We start from the raw sequence: 23582 nt of genomic DNA, 5'->3' as shown, positions 1-23582 counted from the left end.
CACTCTGGGCCCATCCTGGGAAAAGGATTCCGGTGATCCTGACTGCGGGGAAAGGAATGCGGGTGGAGGAGGCGTCTCACAAGGCGGTTTTCGTAGGCGGCAAAATCCTACCCAGTTTGACCGCCATCCTGCTGCTGCCCGGTCCCGGGAAATCTAGACCAGCGCTAGTCCCCGCACGGAGGCGGGCGCTTGGGCCCCGACCGCGAGCTAAATAAAATTCGGGGTTTCCAGATGCTGTCGCGACAAGACCAGGAGAGGAGCCGAGAGCCAAGAGTCCCGTTCCGGCGAAAGCCGTATCGGTCGCCGGGTGGAGACCAGGGCCACCATGGAGGTCTTCACCCGGGCGGGAGGTGTTAGGAAGACCGCAGACCTATGCCATCAGCGCGGGGGTTCGGCCGGGGCCGAGCCCGAGCTGCTACAACCGGTGACCGAGGCCGAGCGCGCGCAGGCGCAGGGGAGAGGCGGCAGCAGGACCGCGCGGAAGCGGGCGGGGCGCCCGGCGGGGCTAACCCGGAGGCGCCGCCTGAGTCACGCGCCCCGCCCTACGGAGCCGGCCTCCGCCAGAGGCCGGGGAGCAGCGCCGACGAGCGGACCGGCGAGAGGCGGTGAGCGCCCACTCCCCTTGTCCTTCGTAATCGCGGCCCTTACGGCCCCAGACCCGACCAGATCCTAAAGCCCCGGCTTCAGAGGCCCCCGGGCCGATGATCTGAGATTCGAACCTCCAGACCTGTCGTGCCCGCGTTCTCCCGGCCCGGACACACTTCCGTCCTCTGTCCTTGGATTTGAGAGGTTCCCCGTAAATTATGCTCTGGTGCCTCCCCCCCCCCCCCATTCTAATGGGAACCCCGTTATCCCTGGCCCGGTTCTTACCCCCACGATTTCAGAGCCGAGCCCACAGACCCAGCGGTGACACTGTGATCCCGCTGCGGGGAGTATCTGGATCTTCAGTCCCACCCTCTGAATTTCCAAAACCCTGTCTCCGGGGCCTCCAGGCCGAGAACCCGATCCGCGCTCCTGACCCGCCCAAGACCGATAGTCCCGTTCTGGGGCTCGGACCCGAGCGCCCAGGCACACCCAGGATGTCTTGCACTAACGTGGCGCTCCCAGGAACCCCGGCAGGCCCGGGGCCCGGACCCCCTGCGCGGAGTGATGGCTCGGGGTGGCCTCACGCAGGGTCATTCCAGGCTGACGAGGACCTGTGAGTCCGGAAGGGGGTTCCAGTGTGATCGTCCCTGCCGCGCCCATCCGAGCACTGCCGCCCCCCAGCAGCCCAGGCCACCATTCCGAACAGCCTCGTTAAGCCCAGCCAGAGGCCTCACCCCCCACGTCCAGCTGCCTGGATTTCTCATGTTTACGGCTTGAGGTGGGCTCGGGGCTCGGCGACCACCTAACCACTTCTTTCTCTTTAGGAATCTAGAGTCGCAGCCATGTTCCTGGTGAACTCGTTCTTGAAGGGCGGCGGCGGCGGCGGCGGGGGAGGCGGGGGCCTGGGCGGGGGCCTGGGGAATGTGCTCGGAGGCCTAATCAGCGGAGCCGGCGGAGGCGGCGGAGGCGGAGGCGGAGGCGGAGGCGGCGGCGGCGGAGGCGGAACTGCCATGCGCATCCTGGGCGGGGTCATCAGCGCCATCAGGTGGGCGGGGCCTGAGGGGGCGGGGCCTCACGTTGGAGACTGGTCCGGCCTGAATAGAATGGGGTAACCTGGAGGCTGACCTGGAGCCTTCGTGAGGCGGGGCCGGGCCGGGCCTGGGCTGGGCAGCCGGCCTTGAGGGGCGGGTCCTCAGGAGGCGACTGCCGTTCGTGGGGGCGGGGTTGCACCTGGGGGGTTGCCCTCTGTTGGATCTTCGATGGGTCCGGGCCGGGTTTGGGGAGGTGGGGCTTACTCGGGCGGACCCCGCCGGCTTCCGCTCACCTGAAGATGAACGTTAAGGGGGCGGAGCCAGCGAGGCTGGGTGTCCCTTCATGGGGGCCAGGCTTGTTTTATGCGCCCGGCGCGGCCGTCCTAGGTGGGTCCATGACGAGGGGCCCCCAGAAGAGGCCAGACCTCCTGGGATAGGAGGAATGGTCTTGAAGAGGCCCAGCCTGGCTGGGGACTAGCTGGATTAATATAGAAAAAATGTCCTGGTGGAGGGAGGGCAGATAGAATCTCTAGTTAGCCTAATGAGAGGCCTAATTAGCCTTGGCCATTGAGCAGTGATCCCTCCGAGGAGCTGGGACTAATGGAGTTGGGGCGGGGTGCTGGGAAGACACAAGAGTTCAGGAAGCCCTAGCGATGAGCTAAGTTCCTAGACAGATGGGATCGGAGGAGTTCGGGGCCCCGAGAAGCGGGGGCAGAAATGTTACGAAGTGAGCCCTGCGCGGGGCTGAGCCTATTGAGGGAGCTGCCATTGGGCAGGTGTGCTCTGGGAGGAGTGAGCCTACCTTAAGGTCAGGCCTCTGAGTTTCCTCGCGGGCGCAAACAGGGCAGCAAGGATAAGGACAGGGGAGGACAAGGAGAGATGAGGCAGGCGGAGGGAGCAGGTAGGGAGGGTGGCAGTCTGGGTTTGGGGGGGTTGGGGTGTGGTAGTCGGCGCTAACTCCCCTGTTTCCCTCCAGCGAGGCGGCTGCGCAGTATAACCCAGAGCCCCCGGTAAGCTGCCCTCCACAACCTGAGACCTTTCTTCCTCTCCGAGGCCTTTTCCAGCACTTCTCCTGGTCCCTTTCCACATCCCTGTCAGAGTCTCTCCCTTGTCATGCCCACAGACAGCTATTACCCACTCCTTACTCACTGACTACCTCTCATTCCTTTGGTCACTCAACTACTCAGTCCACTCTGGGTGGCAGCCTAGGGCTGTACTGGCCAGGGCTCCCCTCCCCACCTCTCGCTCTACCTTCTATGAGATCTCCTCCCTCTGCAGCCCCCACGCACCCATTACTCCAACATCGAGGCCAATGAGAGTGAGGAGGTCCGGCAGTTCCGGAGGCTCTTTGCCCAGCTGGCTGGAGATGTAAGTAACCCCGTCCTAATTCTTCCATAATTTCCCTTGGGTGGCCCTTGTACACACACTCAACCATGGCTATCCCAAAGTTCCTGTCCTCCTTCAGAACACGCCCAGATCCCTTTCAGTCACCCCTGATCCACCCCAAACTTCCCTGTAGGACATGGAAGTCAGCGCAACAGAACTCATGAACATTCTCAACAAAGTGGTGACCCGACGTGAGTGACTGGGGTCCACACATTGGGCAGGTTTAGAGGTATGGCAGTTGGGGTAGTAATGACCTCTGGCCTCTGACCTTCAACCTGTCCCCCACAGACCCTGATCTGAAGACGGATGGTTTTGGCATTGACACATGTCGCAGCATGGTGGCCGTGATGGATGTATCCTTGAGGGCACTCTGGAAGAGGCCTTGAGTGAAGAGGAATTTTCTGAGAGCATGGGTGGGAACCAGGGTATAGCTTGCATACCCACAGATGTGGACAGGAATACATTAGAACACACCCACCTATGGACATGGGGCAAACAATAATATCAGCTGTCAGCTGGCACTTACATGTACATCAGAACCATTCTGTTAGACACACACAATTATTATATTCCATTCTATAGGTGAAGAAACAGACTCAGAGAGAGGCAGTCATTTGTCCGAAGTTATAAATAAAGAGTAAGTGGCAGGATAGGAATTTGCACTCCATGTCTTTTGGGCTTGAGAACCCAAGCTTATAATTGCCATAGGTATGCCTACATGCACATATATACATGTACACATAAGGGCACACCCATTAACACGAAGATATGTGATGGCATATGCACAGGAACACTTGTCTATTTGCACGTGGCTAGTCATTAGCTGATCTTGGATACACGCACACTCAGCACATAGGTCAGTGCAGACACATATATTCACGTTGTGTGATCACATGTGATTATATGAGTTACATGCAAAAGGTTTAGCATAGTATATAATAATAGAGAGTGGTCTGTACATGTTAGGTGTTACTATGCTCTTATGCAGGTAGACTTTTTTGTTGTTATCCTCATCAGAGGGTATTTTTTCCATTGCTTTTCAGAGAGAGTAGAAGGGAGAGAGAGAGAGAGAGAGAGAGACATGTCAATATGAGAGACACATCAGATGGTTGCCTACTGCACTATTGGGAGATGGGGAGTGAATCTGCAACTCAGGTATGTGCCCTTGACTGGGAATTGAACCCACAACCCTTCAGTACAAGGGCCGATGCTCTGACCACTGAGCATTGTCAGCCAGGGCTGCAGGTAGATTTTTCAGCTCTAAATCTGTTTCCATCTCTGTGACTGGGGAAGACTACTTGTGGGGCTGGTGTCTTGAGGATTTAGTGAGCAGAGTTTTGGTCTGAGAAGCTTAAAAATGGTGTGTGAACTAGGTAATCTGGTAAGTCTTGGTAGGTTGTTATTGAGAATTTCTCAAGTGCCAGCACCGGAGCTAAGAGCTTTCTGCCAATATTTCATTCTGCTGTGATCACAAACCCCTCAGGTGTTCACTACTGTCCCCTCATTTTCTTAGAGCTCTAAGGTGCCCCTGTTTTTTACATGGTCTAACATTTAGGAAATCAAATTACTATCAAGGATTTAATAAATGAGGAATTAGCAACTATTCAGGTGAGAAATTTATAGTTTGGAAAAGTTCATTATAATTCCACATGGTTATGTTTAAAGAGAGTCCTAACCATTTAGAAACATAAAGTGGCCCTGGCCGGGTAGCTCAGTTGGTTAGAGCATCGTCCTGAAAGGCCAAGGTTGTGGGTTTGAGCATCATCCTGATAGGCCAAGGTTGTGGGTTTGATCACTGGTTAGAAAAAACATAAAGCAACCAAGGGATGCATAAATAAGTGGAACAAAATTGATGTTTCTCTCTCTCCTTCCCTCCTTTCCTCGTTCTCTAAAATCAATAAATAAAATGAAATGAAAAGAAACAAAGTAAAATTTGTATGGATAAAACAAAAAGTAGCACCACATCCAAGGTAACATGACTAGGGTGAGATAGGAGCTGGGGTTTTAGCCCATGTTTCCCTGCTTGGCAGTTACATCATGATGTCCACAGGACGTACAGTGCACACATATGGTACAGCTATTCTTAACACCCTTCTGCCAGAGTGACACAACAGGCAAGCTGGGTTTCGAGGAATTCAAGTATTTGTGGAACAACATCAAAAAATGGCAGGTGTGTGGTGACCTCTGAAACTTAGCACGAAGACTTCTAAGCCATGGAGATGCTGTGCCCCATGATGCTCATTTGGTCCCTGACCTCCCTGCCCACACAGGCCATATACAAACAGTTTGATGTTGACCGTTCAGGAACCATTGGCAGCAGTGAACTTCCGGGGGCCTTTGAGGCAGCAGGTATGGCTGGCGGGGACATAGTGGGGCTGGGGGTCGGATTGGTGAGACAGCCCCACTGAGCTGGTCTGAGTCTGAATCTGGGGCTGGGAGTGGGTTGGGATACCTGACCCCCACACCTGAGAGTCTAAATCATTGTCAGGGTTCCAACTAAACGAGCATCTCTACAACATGATCATCCGACGCTACTCAGATGAGGAAGGGAACATGGATTTTGACAACTTCATCAGCTGCCTGGTCAGGCTGGATGCCATGTTCCGTGAGTGACACTGCAGCTCTCTTCAGAGGGGGGAGGGAGGGAGGATTTTATTTGTTCAACATCCAAAAAATTAGCCAAGGTCTTTGAGCCTAACCCCAAGGTGGGCAATGGTAGGGGCACTGCAGTGACCAAAACAGCCCCAGATCCTGCCCTCACATCACTCACAGTTCAGTGGAGGAAAGGCAAATCATCAGTGACAGCTCGGTGGTTGCTGCTGGGCTAGAGGAAGTTCAGGGTAGAGTGATGGGGGCTCTGAGAGGAAGCTCGGGGCAGAGTGCATTTAGATCTGTGATTGTGGAAGCTCTGAGGGCTTCACACTTAAGAGGCAGCCTGAGAGGTCAAGGAGGGCTTCCTGGAGGAAGGCACACATGAGCTGAGACCTGAGGGGTGAGGAGGAGTGATCCCGTGAGAGAGGGGGATGATTGTTGCAGTGGAAACAGCCTGTGTGAAGGCCAAAAAGGAAAGAGAAGATGGTAGTTTTGGTGGTTTTTTGTTGAACTCAGTTCAGCATGCTGAAGAGGGGGTGGGATGGTGAGACAAAAGGCTGCAAGGAGGGGACAGCAGGGACTGGATCATGAGGCTCTTTTGAACATGAATGCACTGAATCTTTAAGATCACCCTCAGAAGTGGGAATTATTGCCCCCATTTTATGGAGGAGGAGCCTAGGGTTCAAGGAGACAAAATTGCTTGCTCACAGCCACTCAGCAAGGAAATTAATTCCAAAGCCAGAATTTGAACTCAGACCTGTTTGAGAGAGTTGAGTGAAAGGAAGCAAAAACAATGGGCATGTAGGGCTGTGAATGCGTTTTTCGGGGTGCTCAGACAGTGGGGGCAATGGAGAGCTATAGTAGGTTCTAGGCAGGGGAGGGACAGTCAAATTTGGCTTTGATCCCTTGGCTTCCCAAGAGACCAGGGAGGACCATGCATTAAGAGCATGGGTAGAGGAAAAGGGACAGGTATGTCAGGGCTATGAAGGGAAAGCAGGAGTGGACAATAGGGCAGATGATGCCAAAAGTCACATGTGAGAAGGCCCAAGAAATGTCCACTGGATTTACCAGCAAGAGGGTCAATAGTAACTGCTGTGAGTGCAACGTCTAGGACACCAGGTAGCATGTGGACATGTGAGGGTGGTAACGATGTAGAATGAGAGAGAGGAAGCGAAGGCAGTGTGGGCACCTGTTTGCCCAGACTTAGCTGTGGGTGGGAACATGGAGGGGAGTTTCAGGGCAGGAGTGGGAACCATGCCAGGCAGTAAAGGCAGGAAGTGAAGCCTGCAGTCTCTTCCCAATAGTCTGTTTAAGCCTGAGCTGGGGGTCAGAGGTCAGTGGGAAGCTGGGGCTTGGCAGAGGGTGATGGTATATGGAGGCCATTATTGAGGTGGGTAACAACCTGGGTTTCAATCCCAATTTCCTCACTTTCTCACTGTGTGACCTGGATCACATCACTTCTCTGTGCCAAATTTTAAAATGACACCTCTCTCAGAATTGGATTAAATGAGTTAATACATGGAAAGCAGTTTATACAGTGCTTGGCATCAAGTACTAGCTATTATCATCATCCCATATATTAGTATGTTTTTATCCTAAAAACCACCCCCCTTTCCCAACCCTTCTCTTCTCCTCTAGGTGCTTTCAAATCTCTTGACAAAGATGGCACTGGACAAATTCAGGTGAACATCCAGGAGGTAAGAACTCCCATCCTGGGATGTAGGTTCCTAGGAGGGGACCCCTCCCCTTAGCTCTGAACTGGGTTCCCTCCCTCCTGTTTTCCCAACAGTCCCTGGGTGAGGGCAGAGAAGGGCTCCTGGTATTCTAGTCCCAGTTCTCCTCCTCCTCACTCTGTGCCTTTCTCTCCCCAGTGGCTGCAGCTGACTATGTATTCCTGAGTGGGAACCCCAGACCTCTCCTCATCACCTCACATTAGGTGTCCCCTTGGACATTTGGTCTCTCTCTCCCAGGGCTGATCCTGTCTGCAGTCCTGTCTTTGTGGGTCCTGCTGACCCATCAGCTTTTCCATTTTCCCAGCTGTTGGCAACTAGCGTCTCAGACAACAGCTAGGGCTCAACATGTCCCAACATGCCATGCCCCATGTTACCTCTGGCTCTAGGACACTCTAACACACCCTGCCCCATGGGCCACTCCACCCTCGGCACACCCACTCCACAACCCTTCTCATGCATCTGTGCCAAGTTGTGTCACTTCCACACCCCAAGGGCCCGTCTCTAAGTTCTGGGAGGATCACCCTAGACCCTATGCACCCTGGCACACCTGTTCAGATAACCACCCAGCCAGGTCATAACAGGCCCATATACGCCCCAGTGCCTTTGTATTCTGCCCCAGCCTGCTAGACCCTGGAGGAAATAAATGCACCCCAGTTGCTGCTCTGAGATCTGCCTCCTGTTCTGAGAGTTGAGGGGTGGCTCGGGCTCTGTCTGGGGCAGAGGGAGTCTTGGTCCTGGTGGTGAGTGGGGGTGGTTTTGTGGGTCTTTGTGTCTATCCCAAAAGCTGGATCTGCAAGTCTTTCTCACAGTGGATCCCAGTCGAGTTGTAGCCTCATTCTTGCTGATACTTCAGAGATTCTGTGCAAGCTGAGAGTGGGACACAGAGGCCTTGGCACCCCTGCTCCTGCTGTAAGAGCAGGGCTGGTGGGAAGGATCAGTGTCACCCCTGGTTCTGTCTCCCAAGGTCATGTTTGTCCCACTCTCATCTGTGCCTCTTAACCTTTTCACCATGACCACATTTAGCATCTCCCTTCCCACCCCCCAGAGCCTCTGAAGGGAGAAAAGGGCTGCTATCCCAGGACACATATCCCTGTCCCACTCAAGGACACCACCCTTGGTCACCAAAGCCTGAGGGGCAGTGACATCCTAGGAACAGTCCCGGTCTAGAATGAGGGGACTCAAGGCTGGGGCAATGGGCTGTCCATAGGACAGAGATCACTTGCTAATGGGAGGATGGTCTGAGGGCGCACACAGAGGCCAGAGGGGGCTGGGTTCCCCAAGAAGCCAGCACATTTATTGATGCTTGTTCAAGTCCTTCAGGTCCTGCAGGCTTCTTGGTCTCACTTCTGGTGGGGGAAGGAAGCCCAGCCAAGGCAATACAGACTGTAGACGGTACCTGGGGAGGGAGTGTGGGGGATACAGAATGAGACCCTAATCGCTTCCCTGAACCCCATCTTGGGTTTTTAAGCCCCACTGCAGACTCTCCAATCACCAGTCTGGATCCCAGCCCCAGTTCATGGTTCAAACTCCCTCCTCAAACTGTACTTCAGGTGGGGAATCCCTGGTCCTTGATCCAGACCAGGCCCTGAGCTTTCTACCCAGCTCCTAACAGGGCCCCAGACCCCCTCCTGGGACAGAAGCCCAAATCCTAGGGAGCTTCCCCCAATATGCTGACCCGGACTCCAGTACCATCCCCACACCTGGCCAGCCCAGAACCGAATCCTCTCCCTAAATTCCAGCCCAAGAATCAGCCCCCTTCCTCACTCCAGCTTGAGTTCGCCTCCTGCAGTTCAGGCCGAACAGGCCCTGCACTCACCTCCCAGACACAGGCCCATGGTGAGTCGGTAAAGAATGTTGTCGGTTCCCCCGCCCTTCAAGTGCACCGGAAGGTCATTGTCCGCCTGGTGTTGGGGGCATCCAATAAGAAAAGGGTGCTGGTGTGGCGAAGACGGTATCCCCCGCCTCCCTCGGGATCGAGCTTGCAGCCCCCGCCCCGCCTACCTGGAAGAGTTTCTGCTTCTCCGCCACTCGGTTCTCCACGCGGTTCCGAGCTGTTGAGCTGAAGGAGCGAATCAACGCCTGGGAAGCCTGGGGGAAGGCGGTGGGTGGGCCTTAGAGGCACCTGGAGGGGTGTCTCGGAGTGGGTCCAGCGGGGGTTACGGGGACGACCCTATGACTTGAAAGCTTCCCAAAGGCAGGATCAGAGTTGCCAGCACGAGTGGGAGAGGGTGGACTGTCAGACCCACAAGGGGACTCGCGCCTGGAGGGTCTGACTTGGAGGTTACGGTAACCTCACTGGTGGTCCGTGAGGTCCCAAAGGGAGGCTCAGTCCCCTGAGTGCATGGTAGAAGCCCAGGTCCCGGAACTATACCCAGGGGAGTCTCCAGGCGGCCTAAGGGTCCGGGAGCGGAAGGGGGCGTTCAGTTCCCGGCGCCTGGGTCCCGAGGGTTAGGAGCTCTGGACAAAGGGAAGGTCAAACCGGGCCTCGGCCATGTTAGTGTCCCTGGCTATCTGAGAAGCTCTTGGATTGGGAGGTGGGGGTGGGGGTCCCAGGCTGTTAGGCGGGAGACTCGAACCCTGAATGGGCTCACGTTCCAGCGCCCCAGATCCCGGGACGTTTAGAGTCTCGTATTGGGGTGAAGGCTTCCGGGACGGGGGGCCCGGCCCGCGGGGGCCCTCACCCGCATGGCCCTCATTCTGCGTCCTCTTCGGCTGGAGTCACCTCCCTTCTCCGGCAAGGACACTCGGTGGCCTCCCCTCTCGGAGGATCCCAGGCCACGCCCCGGCTACACACGAAACAGCCCGGTCTCCGCCCTGCAAAGTGGGCGGAGCCGGAAAGCCTGCGGCCGGAGGCGGGTTCGCCGGATAGGCCCGCGGAGGAGGCACGCCCACCCCCCCCGCGCCCAGTGGCCGGGGCATCCATCTATTCCTCCCCTCGGAATTTCCATTGGCCCAAGGCCGAGGAAAGCGGTTGCAGGGAATACGTATTTTGGTTTGTTTCTGCTGAGGTAATGCGCCTGCGGCAAGTGCATTTTCTTCAGGTCTTCTCGGACCTCCTACCCGGACTGGAACTGCAGAGCGAGTGAGGTTGGGGTGACACCCAACCAACTGAGCCACACCGGCCCGGGCTGGATGAATTAAAAACAAAGTTTGTGGATTAGGTAATAACATTATATCCGTACATTAATGTCCCTATTTTGATGATTGTATAATGGTTATGTAATAATGTTTTTAGTATTGGGGAGTAAAAGGGTAACATATCTGTAACTTACTGTAAAATGATTAAGAAACAAGATATATATTCATAGTCTGTTCGATTCTCCTTCTCTCTGATTCTGATGTGCAGCCAGGGTTAAGCATAGTTTTATCAACCATTAATAGCCCTGGCCTAGTCTGAAGGGTTTTAACAACCTCTTTTAAAGAGGGCTTTTATAACAATTAAATTCCCTTAACACTTTCTGCCCTGGCCGGTAACTCAGTTGGTTAGAGCATTGTCCCATTACACCAAGGTTGTGGGTTCCATTGCTGGTCCAGGCACATACAAGAATCAACCAATGAATGCTATAGGGGAGCTAGAGATGCAGTTTGTCTCCAGCAGTAAAGGCGTGGGGGAAATGTTGGACTGTTTAACTTTCTGTGACTGTTTAACTCTACCGCCTGAAGGTAAACATCACGCTCCAAGAAGAAGGTTAATGAATGTATAGGGTGTGGATAACTGCCTGATGTTATCTGTTAATTTAAACTTGCATTGTACTTTCTGGTGCCCATGTGACTACCCACAGCATGCTTTTATTATGAACCCTCTATAAACCAGAGACCCTGTCCTGGGATGGTGTGGATATATTACTGATTGGCCACTGCTGGAAGCAAGCAGCTGCTTGGCCTGTTCACGTGTTTCTCCTATTAAGCTCTAAGGAATTTGAATAAGGTTACATGTCAGTTCTTCGGAATCCATCCTGAATTTACACTTTTGGAGCTTTCCCGAAACAAAGGCATAAATAAATGGAACAACAAATTGATGTTTTTTTCTCCCTCTCTCCTTTGCTTTCCCTTTCAAAGCAATCAATCAATAAAAATTAAAGAAAACAAAATCCCTTAACACTTTTAAACTATGCTTGTAAATTGAATATGTTAGATTTTTTCCATTTATAAACTATTAGACGCCTGGTGCATAGATTTGTGCACTGAGGAGGTACCTCGGCCTGGCCTGCACCCTCTCACAATCTGGGACCCCTTGGGGGATGTCAGAGAGCCAGTTTCAACCCGATCCCTGTAGGCCAGGCTAAGGGATCCCACCTGTGCACGAATCTGTGCACTGGGCCTCTAGTATGCATATAAGATATTTGGTTAATCTCTTCCCACCCTCACCTCCCACCCCTTCCCTCTGAGATTCATCAGTCTGTTCCATGTGCCTGTGGTTTCCACTCCTGTGTTGAGCGTCTGCCCCCTGGTGGTCAGTGTGCATCATAGCTACCTGACTGTTAGCCTGTCAGCCGGATGCTTAGACTTTTATATATTAGTATACAGACGGTAGGCTTGAACTGGACAACCAATGGGTCTGGGCTGCCTGTCACTACTTGAGCCAATTAAGCAGAGACAGGGCTGAATTATATGAGCGTTTATTCCAATACTGCTGGCAGTATGGGAGAGCAGCAGGTCATCCACAAAAATCTCTCCACTCCCTACCCACATAAGCTTATATTGGGTAGAGCAAACATTACATGGGGGAGTAGGAATTATAGGCCTCGAGAAGTAGGCAATGAGGGCTGGAGTGGGACTCCATTGTTTGGGCAACAAGGTTGTCAATCTTTCCATGATATTAGGCAGTTCTTGAATGAGAATGGACCACATTCCAAGGTTGACTCTCAGGTCCAAGGTTGACTCCCAGGTTCCAGTGCCCCAGCTAGGTTAGAATGTCCTTTCTTTAATCAGAACGAGACAATCACGGTTAACAGAGCGTGATTAATATTTCTTATAGTTAGTCCCCAATATTCTATTTTTGCCCCTAATATTTCCCCACTGCTATTTCTATCATCTCATATCTATGAGATTAGTTTTAGATGAAAAGACTCATCCTGCTGGACTGCATTTGCTTCTGCCTTGAAAGCAGTTTACACATGGAACGCAGCGAATGCAGGATCTAAAAAAGAGGAAGACATTGAATACAGCAGCAAGTAATTAGGCTACAATTAGGAGAAAAATTAAAAAGAATTCCTGCAACCCAGACAGGTTGGGTAGCCAGGAAGTTAATGTGGATAGGTCAAATACAACAAACAAAACCCTTTCTTGTTGTTTTATCTTGGAGATGGTTTCCGTAATTTGTTGAATGTTGTTTTCTATCAATTGAGAATTGTCAGAAAGATTAAAATAGCACATTCCTTTTAATTCCTCACAACCGTGGTTATGCCACAACAGCAAATAATCTATTGCTGCCCGATTCTCTAGAACTGCCTCCCTGGCCTGGCTCAGCTCTTGATTTGTCCCCTGTGTAGCCCTGGAAGTGGCATTCTGGGCTTTTACCATGCCACAAGCCAGCCAGGTCACTTCTACATTAAGGAAGCCTCCCATTACCAGCATAACAAAAATGGTTAAAGCAATATAGTCAGCAGGGCTCCACAGGAGTGGATTGTCGTTGCTGTTTGGTGTCATGGCCCTGAGACGTTCTCTCTTGGTTAAGACCCTGTGATGTTTCTGAGGCATAAAGACAGTCACCCGAAGGAACAGGGCCCCCTGCAGCTGTTAGCAGGAATATGTGAACCCACATATCAGAAACCATCCAGCCAGCAGCTTAGTATGTCGATTACTATAATGGAGGATGAAATCATCAGAACAATTCATATTATAGTTACTAGAGGCCTGGTGCACAAAATTCATGCACGGGGGAGAGGGGTGTATGTGTCCCTCAGCCCAGCCTGCAACCTCTCCAATCTGGGACCCCTCGAAGGATGTCTGACTGCCCCTTTAAATGGGCAGTCGGACATCCCTCTCATAATCCAGGACTGCTGGCTCCCAACCGCTCGCCTGCCTGCCTGCCTGATTGCCCTTAACTGTTTCTGCCTGCCAGCCTGATCGATGCCTAACTGATCCTCTGCTGGCCCAATAGCCCCTAATTGCCCTCCCCTACTGGCATGGTCACCCCTAACTGCCCTCTCCTGCCAGCCTGGTCAGCCCTACTGCCCTCCCTCGCCAGCCTGGTCTCCCCTAATTGCCCTCCCCTGCCGGCTTGATTGCCCCCAACTGCCCTCCGTTGCAGGCCTGATACCCCCAACTGCCCTTCCCTTTTGGCCTGGTCACCCTCAACTGCCCTCCCCCGCAGGCCTGGTCCCCCCCAACTGCCCTCCCCTGCAGGCCTGGTCCCCCCTAACTGTCCTCCCCCTCAGGCCTGGTCGCTCCCAACTGCCCTCCCCTGCAGGCCTGGGTCCCTCCCAACTGCCCTCGCCTTCAGGCCTGGTCACCCCCAACTGCCCTCCCCTACAGGCTTGGTCACCCCAAACTGTCCTCCCCTTCAGGCCAGGTCCCTCCCAACTGCCCTCCCCTGTAGGCCTGGGTCCCTCCCAACTATCCTCCCTTGCTGCCCGGATCGCCCACAACTGCCCTTCCCTGCTGGCCGTCTTGTGGTAGCCATGTTGTATCCACATGGGGCGGCCATCTTTGACCACATGGGAGTGGCCATCTTGTGTGTTGGAGTGACGGTCAATTTGCATATTACCCTTTTATTAGATAGGATTACATACTGAAAGACAATAACTAGAACACTCAGTAAAAGTCTGACGTTTGCCACAGGGAACTACTGCAGTAACCTTTAGAGAAAACATCCCTGCATCCTTTTCCCAGACAGTGGGTCCCAACATATAAAGGCCCCTATATGTGACTTCCTAAAATGAATGGAATGATTCTATATATTATCAATAGGTGTTCCAACTCCTACTTGGCAAAATGTAAAGATCCATTCTACAGAGGTTCCTCCATTGCCAGCTTCAGAGCAATTAGAGTGGTGAGACACACATCTCAGGGTCCTGTTCATTTCTCCTCCAGTTGGCCCATCATCCTTGCTCTGCTTATGTCTAACTGCCTACCACATCCCCCCACTCAAGAATGTTGGCTCTGAATTCTTTCAGAGAAAAGGGGCACAGGGTCTCTTGTGTAACTGCTTCATGCTGAGGAGAGAGGAAGTTTTCCTTCAGAGGCAAGAGATGCTTGCTCTCCGTCAGAAGTATGATGAGGATTGGGCATGGAAGGAGGGAGCAATGGTGTCGAGAGGTGGTATTCCCTGGATACGAGTAGGACTTGTAACCTGTGGAGGCAAACTGTGTTATGACATTTTGTATATTGGGGTAAAAGCCAGAGATAAATTCAGGATCCAGTTCAATTCATAGGTGAAAAATAAAGCTTTGAGTCTAATATTCACAACTATGTGTTATAGAGTCTACTGAAACACAACCCCCCCCCCCTAAAATCACCCTTGTTTTTATTAAGGAGCCAAATTAAGACCAATTTATTTATTGTATTGTTATGGTTTCAATTTGGCCTGATCATTTGTGTGAACACTATAAGAATGGCAATTGATCATGTAGGCCTTTTTTTTTTTTTTTTTAAATCTGCTTTACTGGAATTTCATAATTGAGTTTTGATTGCCCTCAGGGCAAAGAAGCTGAGCCACCTAGCTGCCCTCAGGTTTCCTGCAATACCTGTAGACTTGGGTGAATTCCTCACATTCTTGAGGTTCCCAAAATGTCTTGAGGTTCCTTCCTTGCCATCTCTCAGGAAAGCAACCTTCGTTCCTTACCTGGAAAGACTGCCATGAAACACATGATCAAGCAAGGTACCACACTTTTATCCAAGGAGCTCTTATTTGTCTTTATTCCTTAAGGCTTTCTGGTGACATCCAGAGTCCAGGCATGTTAGACACAACATGCCAAAGTGTTGGTTAATAAAACCACAATTGGAAACTGGTCTTATTGAATTCATGCAAAGAAACGTATTGCCAAAACTCATTCATTAAGATTTGCCAAATTCCTCCTATCCAGTTTGGCTCAATGGATAGAGCATCAGCCTTCAGACTAAGGGTCCCAGGTTCAATTCTGGTCAAGGGCACATGCCCTGGTTGCAGGCTCAGACCCCAGTAGGGGGTGTGCAGGAGGCAGTTAATCAATGATTCTCTCTCATCATTCATGTTTCAATCTCTCTCTCTCTCCCTCTCCCTTCCTCTCTCTGAAATCAATAAAAAAAATATATATATTTTTAAAAATTGCCTAATTCTGGAGAAATAAGGTAGGGAAAAAAACATATAATTTACCAAACTGCTTTGAAAATGCTTTCTTATATCTAAAAAACAAAGATTAAAAATCATCAATACTTTCAACAAAAGTCACAAAAACTATAAATATTTTCACTTTATTTAGTCCCATAATCAATTTTTGTTTCTCCTGATTTGACTTGCCAGTACTTCTAGAAATCCATATAAATTTATAGGCTCCTGGAGATTTTACATTTTAGTAATATGCATATATAAGTAGAATATAGTTGTTAGTTCTTTATTTGATAAAGCTTCCAGCCGGTGTGGCTCGTGGTTGAGTGTCGACCTATGAACCAAGAGGTTGTGGTTTGATTCCCGGTCAGGGCACATGCCCAGTTTGTGGGCTAGATCCCAGTGTGGGGTGTGCAGAAGGCAGCCAATTGATGATTACTTCTCATCACTGATGTTTCTACCTCTGTTTCCCTCTCCCTTCATCTCTGAAATCAGTAAAACTTAAAAAAACACACAAAACCAGCAACAACACTGTGAAAAGAGGGTAATAAACACAAGCATAGGCTAGCAAATCTTCAGTTCCCACAATTAAGATCAATTTTTAAAAATATATTTTTTATTGTTGATTACAGATACCTTCCATTCTCCCCCCAACTCCCGCCACCTTCCTCTAAATCCCTAACCACCCACCCAGGTCTTCACTACCCTATTGCTTGTGTCCATGGGTTATTCATATCCTATATAATAAAAGCCTAATCTGCAAATTGACCGAACAGCAGAAAAACCGGTGGAATGACTAGTCATTATGACATGCACTGACCACCAGGGAGCAGACACTCAACACTGGAGCTGCCCCCAGCCCGCAGGCCCCAGGCCAGCCAAGGCAGGTGCCAGCAGGGGCTCCCTGATCACCCTGCTGGTCACCCCACAGATCGGTCTTTATTGCCAGCCAACCCTAGGGACCATACCCGTGCATGAATTTCATGCACCAGGCGTCTAGTAAGTATATAAGTTCTTTGGTTTATCTCTTCTTGTCCCCCTACTCCCACATCTAGGTATGTCAGTCTGTTCCATGTCTCCATGCTTCAGGTCTTATTTTGTTTGTCAATTCATTTGTGTTCATTAGATTCCACAAATAAGTGAGATCATGTGATATGTATCTTTCTCAGATTGGCTTATTTCATGGATTGGAAGAATTAGCATAATATTTTCTAGGTCCATCTGTGCTGTCCCAAAGGGTAAGAGATCCCTCTTTTTTACAGCTGCAGAGTATTCCATGGTGTAAATGTCCCACAGTTTTTTTTTTATCCACTCATCTACTGATGGGCACTTGGGCTGTTTCCAAATCTTAGTTATTGTAAATTGTGCTGCTATGAACATAGGGCTGCAAGTATTCTTTCTGATTGCTGTTTTGGGGATTTTAGGATGTATTCCCAGAAGTAGGATCGCTGGGTCAAACAGAAGTTCCATTTTTACTTTTTTGAGGAAATTCCATACTTCTTTCCATAACGTCTGCACCAGTCTGCATTCCCACCAGCAGTGAATTCCACGTCCCTTTTCTCCACATCCCTGCCAGCACTTGTTTGTTGATTTGCTGATGGTAGCCATTGTGACAGGTGTGAGGTGATATCTTATTGTGGTTTTAAGTTGCATCTCTCTGATGATTAGTGACTGAGCATTTTTTCATGTGTCTCTTGGCCATCTATATGTCCACTTCGGAGAAATGTCTATTCAGGACTTCTGCCCATTTTTTAATTGGATTGTTTGTCTTTTTTGCTGAGTTGTATAAGTACTTGACATATTTTGGATATTAACTCTTTATCAGATGTATTATTGGCAAGTATGTGCTCCCATTCAGTGGGTTTCATTTTTAATTTGACAGTGGTTTCTTTTGCTATGCAGAAGCTTTTTACTTTGATGTAGTCCCATTTGTTTATTTTCTCCTTAGTTACCTCTGCCCCAGGAGATGTCTCTGTAAACATGTTGCTGCATAAGATGTTTGAGCTTTTACTGCCTATATTCTCCTCTAAGGTTTTTGTGGTTTCGTGCCTTACATTTAAGTCTTTTATCCATTTTGAGTTTATTCTTCTGTATGGTGTAAGTTGGTGGTCTAGTTTCATCGTTTTGCATGTGTCTGTCCAGTTTTCCCAGCACCATTTATTGAAGAGGTTGTCTTTAGTGTATGTTCTCGCCTCCTTTGTCAAATATTACTTGACTGTAATGGTGTGGGTCAATTTCTGGGGTCTGTCTCTGTTCTGATCCATTCGTCTATAATGCCTGTCCTTGTGCCAGTACCAGGCTGTTTTGGTTAGAATGGCTTTGTAGTATAGTTTGATAACTGGTATTTTGATTCCTCCTACTTCCTTCTTCTTTGTCAAGATTACTGCAGCTATTAGGGGTCTTTTTGGTTTCATATAAATTTTTGGAGTATTGTGAAATAGCTCTGTGAAATATGCCATGGCATTTTAATAGGGATTGCATTGAATCTATAGATTGCTTTGGGTAGTACAGACATTTTAATTATGTTAATTCTTCCAATCCATAAACATGGCATATGCTTCCATTTGTTTGTATCTTCCTGTATTTCTTTTTCAATGTCCTATAATTTTCCAAGTACAGGTCTTTTACCTCCTTGGTTAAGTTTATTCCTAAGTATCTTATTTTTTTGTTGTTGTTGCAATGGTAAATGGGATTTTTTTTTTTTTAGTTTCTCTTTCTGAGAGTTCATTATCTATAATAATCTATAATAATAAAAGAGTAATATGCTAATTAGACTGGACATCCTTCCGGATGACCTTCTGGACGAAGCTGGGGCTGGGAGGGAAGCTTGTGCCAGCAGCCAGGGGAAGGAAGGCCTATTAAAAAAAAATAAATAAATAAATATAAATATATATATATACTAGCGTTCCTGTTGCAGGAAGTTTCCTGCAATAGGGCTTCCTGCTGCACTCTACCCCGCCCTGCCTGCTCTCCTTCCTTCTCCCCCGACCCCGCCTGCTCTCCTCCCTTCTCTGCCAGCCTGCCTGCTCTCCTTCCTTCTCCCCCGAACCCGCCTCCGCTCCTCCCTTCTCCGCCAGCCCGCCCGCTCTCCTCCCTTCTCCGCCAGCCCGCCCACTCTCCTCCCTTCTCCGCCAGCCCACCCGCTCTCCTTCCTTCTCCGCCAGCCCGCCTGCTCTCCTTCCTTCTTCCTTCTCTGCCAGCCTGCCCACTCTCCTTCCTTCTCCCCCGACCCCGCCTGCTCTCCTCCCTTCTCTGCCAGCCTGCCCACTCTTTCCTTCTCCCCCGACCCCGCCTCCACTCCTCCCTTCTCCACCAGCCCGCCTGCTCTCCTTCCTTCTCCCCTGGACCCGCCTCCGCTCCTCCCTTCTCTGCCAGCCTGCCCACTCTTTCCTTCTCCCCCGACCCCGCCTCCACTCCTCCCTTCTCCGCCAGCCTACCTGCTCTCCTCCCTTCTCCGCCAACCCGCCTGCTCTCCTTCCTCCTTCCTTCTCTGCCAGCCTGCCCACTCTCCTTCCTTCTCCCCCGACTCCGCCTCCGCTCCTCCCTTCTCTGCCTACCCGCCCGCTCTCCTTCCTTCTCCGCCAGCCCACCCGCTCTCCTCCCTTCTCCGCCAGCCCACCCGCTCTCCTCCCTTCTCCGCCAGCCCGCCTGCTCTCCTCCCTTCTCTGCCAGCCTGCCCACTCTTTCCTTCTCCCCTGACCCCGCCTCCACTCCTCCCTTCTCCGCCAGCCCGCTTGCTCTCCTTCTCCCCTGGCCCCACCTCCACTCCTCCCTTCTCCTCTGCCCCACTTGCTTGCTTCTCCGCAGCTTTGCTCCCTTCTGCAGCTCTTGGCTTCTTTCTGTGCTGTCTTGATATGCAAATTAACTGCCATCTTGGTTGGGATAATTTGCATACTCGCCCTGATTGGCTGGTGGGCGTGGCTTGGGCATAGTGAAGGTGTGGTCAATTTGCATATTTGTCTATTATTAGGTAGGATAGGTATATATATATTACAGAGAGTAAGGGATAGGGATAGAGAGTTAGAAACATCAACGAGAAACATAGATCAGCTGCCTCCTGCACACCCCCTACTGGGGATATGCCTGCAACCAAGGTACATGCCCTTGACTGGAATCAAACCTGGGACCCTTAGTCCACAGGCCAATGCTCTATCCACCAAGCCAAACCAGCTAGAGATTTGATGACTTTTTAACCTCCTTTTATAATCTTTGCTTTATCCAGGTATTCTACATCTTCTTGAACCAATTTTGATATTTTAGAAAATACATTCTCTCTAGATTTCAGATATATTAGATTAAAGTAATGCATAGGAGCTACTTCAAAAAATCTACCCCTTCCTCATTGATAATGGTAAATGTGTTTTTTCTAGATCAGACTTGTAAATCACCTTATAACTTGTTGAATAAACTATGTCCAGATTGTCTACTGTTTTCTATTTTATTAAAATGTTTTTTTCCTTTTTAATACTAATTCTTTTAAAATATATATATATACTTTTTTTTTTTTTTTTTTGCTGATTTCAGAGAGGAAGGAAGAGGGATAGAAACATCCATGAGGAGAGAGAATCATGGATCAGCTGCCTCCTGCAAGTCCCCCACTGGGGATCAAACACACAACCTGGGCATGTGCTCTTGACCGTAATCAAACCTGGGGCCTTTCAGTTCGCAGGCCAATGCTCTATCCACTGAGCCAAACCGGCTAGGACTAATACTAATTCTTATTGTTGACTTGGGTTTATGTGGTAATTTTCTCCTAACTTTTAGAGTTGACTATCCATCCATTCAGAGTGCTTGGTATGTGACAGGCAATGACTAGGTGTTGAAGATTGACATTAGGAGAACAAAACCACTACTTTCAATTCTTGCTTCTGACAAAAGTACAGCTTTGGCTACAATGATCTGGTTTTGATACATAGAAATCACTGTCATTCATTTCTAGTTTGTAAATTTAGTTTTTATTTTTCTTGAAATAAAGACATACAGTACTTGTGGTTTTAGATTTCTAAATGGCAGCTTTCTTTTGGCTACTTTTCTGTTACCTTCTAATTTTCTGATTTTTTTTTCCAGATAAAAGATGGGAGACAATGCTCTATTGACTTTGCTCCTATGAACAGGTAGCTATAGGCACCTAGGACTAATATGAATTTCTTTTTTTTTAAATTAAATCTTTATTGTTCATATTACTACAATAGCTCCTCTTCCCCCCCCCCCCATAGCACCCCTCCACCCGGTTCCCACCGCACCTTCTGCCCTTACCTCCCCCGCCACTGTCCTCATCCATAGGTGTACGAATTTTGTCCAGTCTCTTCCCGCACTCCCCACACTCCATTCCTCCTGAGAATTGTCAGTCCACTCCCTTTCTATGCCTCTGATTCTATTATATTCACCAGTTTATTCTGTTCATCAGATTTTTTATTCACTTGATTTTTAGATTCACTTGTTGATATATATGTAGTTGTTGTTCATAATTTTTATCTTTTTCTTCTTCTTCCTCTTCTTAAAGAATACCTTTCAGCATTTCATATAATACTGGTTTGGTGTTGATAGACTCCTTTAGCTTTTTCTTATCTGTGAAGCTCTTATCTGACCTTCAATTCTGAATGATAGCTTTGCTGGGTAGAGTAATCTTGGTTGTAGGTTCTTGCTATTCATCACTTTGAATATTTCTTGCCACTACCATCTGGCCTGCATAGTTTCTGTTGAGAAATCAGCTGACAATCATATGGGATCTCCCTTGTAGGTAATTAACTGTTTTTCTCTTGCTGCTTTTAACCTTTTGCACTCGGATGTCGAGTGTGACTCGACACGGTTAGCATTAGAATAAAGGAATCGAGAAAAAAGCAAGCGAGTGCAAAGGGTTAATCTTCTCTCTTTGTCTTTTGCCCTTGGCATTTTAATTATGATGTGTCTTAGTGTGGTCCTCTTTGGATTCCTTTTGTTTGGTGTTCTGTTCGCTTCCTGGACTTGTAAGTCTATTTCTTCACCAGGTGGGGGAAGTTTTCAGTAATTAATTCTTCAAATAGGTTTTCAGTATCTTTTTTTTTAGTATTTTTAAAATATATTTTTATTGATTTTTTTACAGAGAGGAAGGGAGAGGGATAGAGTGTCAGAAACATTGATGGGAGAGAAACATCGATCAGCTGCCTCCTACACACTCCCTACTGGGGATGTGCCCGCAACCAAGGTACATGCCCTTGACCGGAATCGAACCTGGGACCCTTCAGTCCGCAGGCCGACGCTCTATCCACTGAGCCAAACCAGCCAGGGCGGTTTTCAGTATCTTGCTCTCTCTCTTCTTCTGTCACCCCCATAATTCTGATGTTGGTACACTTGAAGTTGTCCCAGAGGCTTCTTACACTATCTTCAAATTTTTGGATTCTTTTTTCTTTTTGCTTTTCCAGTTGAGTGTTTTTTTGCTTATTTGTGTTTCAAATCTTTGACTTGATTCTTGCGTTCCTCTAGTCTGCTGTTGGGTCTCTGTATAATATTTTTTATTTCAGTCAGTGTATGTTTAATTTCTAGTGTTTTTTTTTTTCATATCCTCGAGGGTCTTGCTAAATTTATTGGCCTTTTCTAGGAAATTCTTGAAAAACCTTATAACAGTGCTTTTAAACTCTATATCCAGTTGTTTGTTTTCCTCCATTTGTTTCGTTTGTGATCTGTTTCTTTGTCTCTGCATTTTCGCTGCTTCCCTGAGTTGGTAGGGTAGCTTTGTGTGCTAGGTGTCCTATATGGCCCAGTGGCTCGGCCTCCCCAGTTACCTGAGGTGGACACTCTTGGTGCACCCCTTTGTGAACTGTGTGTACAGCCTTGTTGTAGTTAAGTCTTGATTGTTGTTGGTATCAGTGGGAGGAATTGACCTCCAGGCCAATTGGCTGTGAGGATCAGCTGTGTCTACGCCAGGAGAACTTCTGTGCTGGAGACAGCCTTATGAGACAAGACTTGCAAAATTGCAAAAGCCTCTGTGCTCAGCTTGGATGGGGCGGAGTCTCAGGGCTGAGCAGACAGTCTTGGCTTCCCATCAGCCCTACCCTATGAGGCCCCGGGGTCTCAGTGTCCCTTGGTAATTGCTGCAAGCACGTCTGAGAGAAAGCCGCCCCCGAGTTTTGCCCGCTGCAGACAGTCCAGTTTCTCTCCCAATGAATCTGGATTCCCAGATTCTCACCTGGAACTGGAGTTCAGCGCAGTCGGGAACTTCTATTTCCCACCCACTAGAGAAGGCCAGTGGCACACTCAGCAGTCAATCCTCTCTGTGCGCATTCGCGGCATTCCTCCAGATCTCTGCCTTTTGCGGCTCCCTGAGTTTCCACCTGACAGTCCAGATTCCCCCCAAATAAGCCTGGGTCCCCGGAACTGGGGTTCAGTGCAGTCGGAATTGGGATTCAGCGCAGTCAGGAGCTTTTGTCTCCTTCTTGCTAGAGAAAGCCAGCCAGGCACTCAACCGCCCGTCCTTTCGGCGTGTGTGTCTCTGTACCTCAGCCTTTTGCAGCTCCTCTGATTCTCCATGTGCTTTTCTCTTTCCTTCTAGTTGTAGAATTTCCACTCAGCCAGCTTTCCTGTAGTTCTGGATGATGTCCGTTTTGTCTTTTAGTTGTAGTTTTGAAATTGTTGTGCGAGGTAGCAGTTTAGGTGTTTACCTATGCCGCCATCTTGGTTTCTCCTCCCACTAATATGAATTTCTAACCTTTTGAATGAAGTAACTTCTCATGCTAATTACACTCTACTGTTTTTCAGAATGAATTATCATAACAAGTTATGATGACTTTCTGATATTTGATACATTCAGAAGGCCTTCTTCCCACATGAATTCCTTAACAGTAATACTGTTAACTAATGATAACTAATATTTATTCAACACAGGCTTTATTTAAAATATTTGACAGTCCTCACAAAATCTCTATCAGGTAGGTATAATTAGCATTGCTTAAAAATAAGTAAGCTGAGGAACAGAGAGATCGCATAATTTGCCCAATGATATACCATCAGTAACTGGTAGAAATGAGATAA

General features: G+C 49.2%; 2 protein-coding genes across 4 annotated transcripts; one reads left to right on the top strand and one right to left on the bottom strand.

Moving 5' to 3' along the window:
* The first annotated feature begins 526 nt into the window (after positions 1-526).
* Positions 527-7993, top strand: CAPNS1 (calpain small subunit 1). Of its 3 annotated transcripts, XM_054711277.1 has the most exons (11): positions 527-605; positions 1410-1630; positions 2593-2626; positions 2895-2984; positions 3136-3193; positions 3291-3355; positions 5104-5172; positions 5273-5351; positions 5491-5607; positions 7233-7291; positions 7466-7993. In XM_054711277.1, the coding sequence occupies exons 2-11, from the start codon at positions 1428-1430 to the stop codon at positions 7490-7492; spliced, it is 801 nt and encodes a 266-aa protein (XP_054567252.1). In that variant the 5' UTR covers positions 527-605; positions 1410-1427; the 3' UTR covers positions 7493-7993. The 3 variants fall into 3 exon arrangements, with proteins under 3 accessions (XP_054567252.1, XP_054567254.1, XP_054567253.1); XM_054711279.1 differs by lacking the exons at positions 527-605; positions 1410-1630 and adding an exon at positions 1658-1693; XM_054711278.1 differs by lacking the exons at positions 527-605; positions 1410-1630 and adding an exon at positions 1852-2003.
* A 606-nt stretch (positions 7994-8599) lies between these two features.
* Positions 8600-10132, bottom strand: LOC103284530 (cytochrome c oxidase subunit 7A1, mitochondrial). The gene is made up of 4 exons (XM_008139846.3): positions 10009-10132; positions 9329-9415; positions 9144-9228; positions 8600-8723 (listed from the first exon to the last, which is right to left on the bottom strand). The coding sequence occupies exons 1-4, from the start codon at positions 10021-10023 to the stop codon at positions 8668-8670; spliced, it is 243 nt and encodes an 80-aa protein (XP_008138068.1). The 5' UTR covers positions 10024-10132; the 3' UTR covers positions 8600-8667.
* Positions 10133-23582: the final 13450 nt, after the last annotated feature.

The sequence above is a fragment of the Eptesicus fuscus genome, chromosome 21 (genome assembly GCF_027574615.1).
Source record: "Eptesicus fuscus isolate TK198812 chromosome 21, DD_ASM_mEF_20220401, whole genome shotgun sequence".
Taxonomy (NCBI): Eukaryota; Metazoa; Chordata; class Mammalia; order Chiroptera; family Vespertilionidae; genus Eptesicus; species Eptesicus fuscus.
This window is presented reverse-complemented; position numbering and strand designations above follow the sequence as displayed.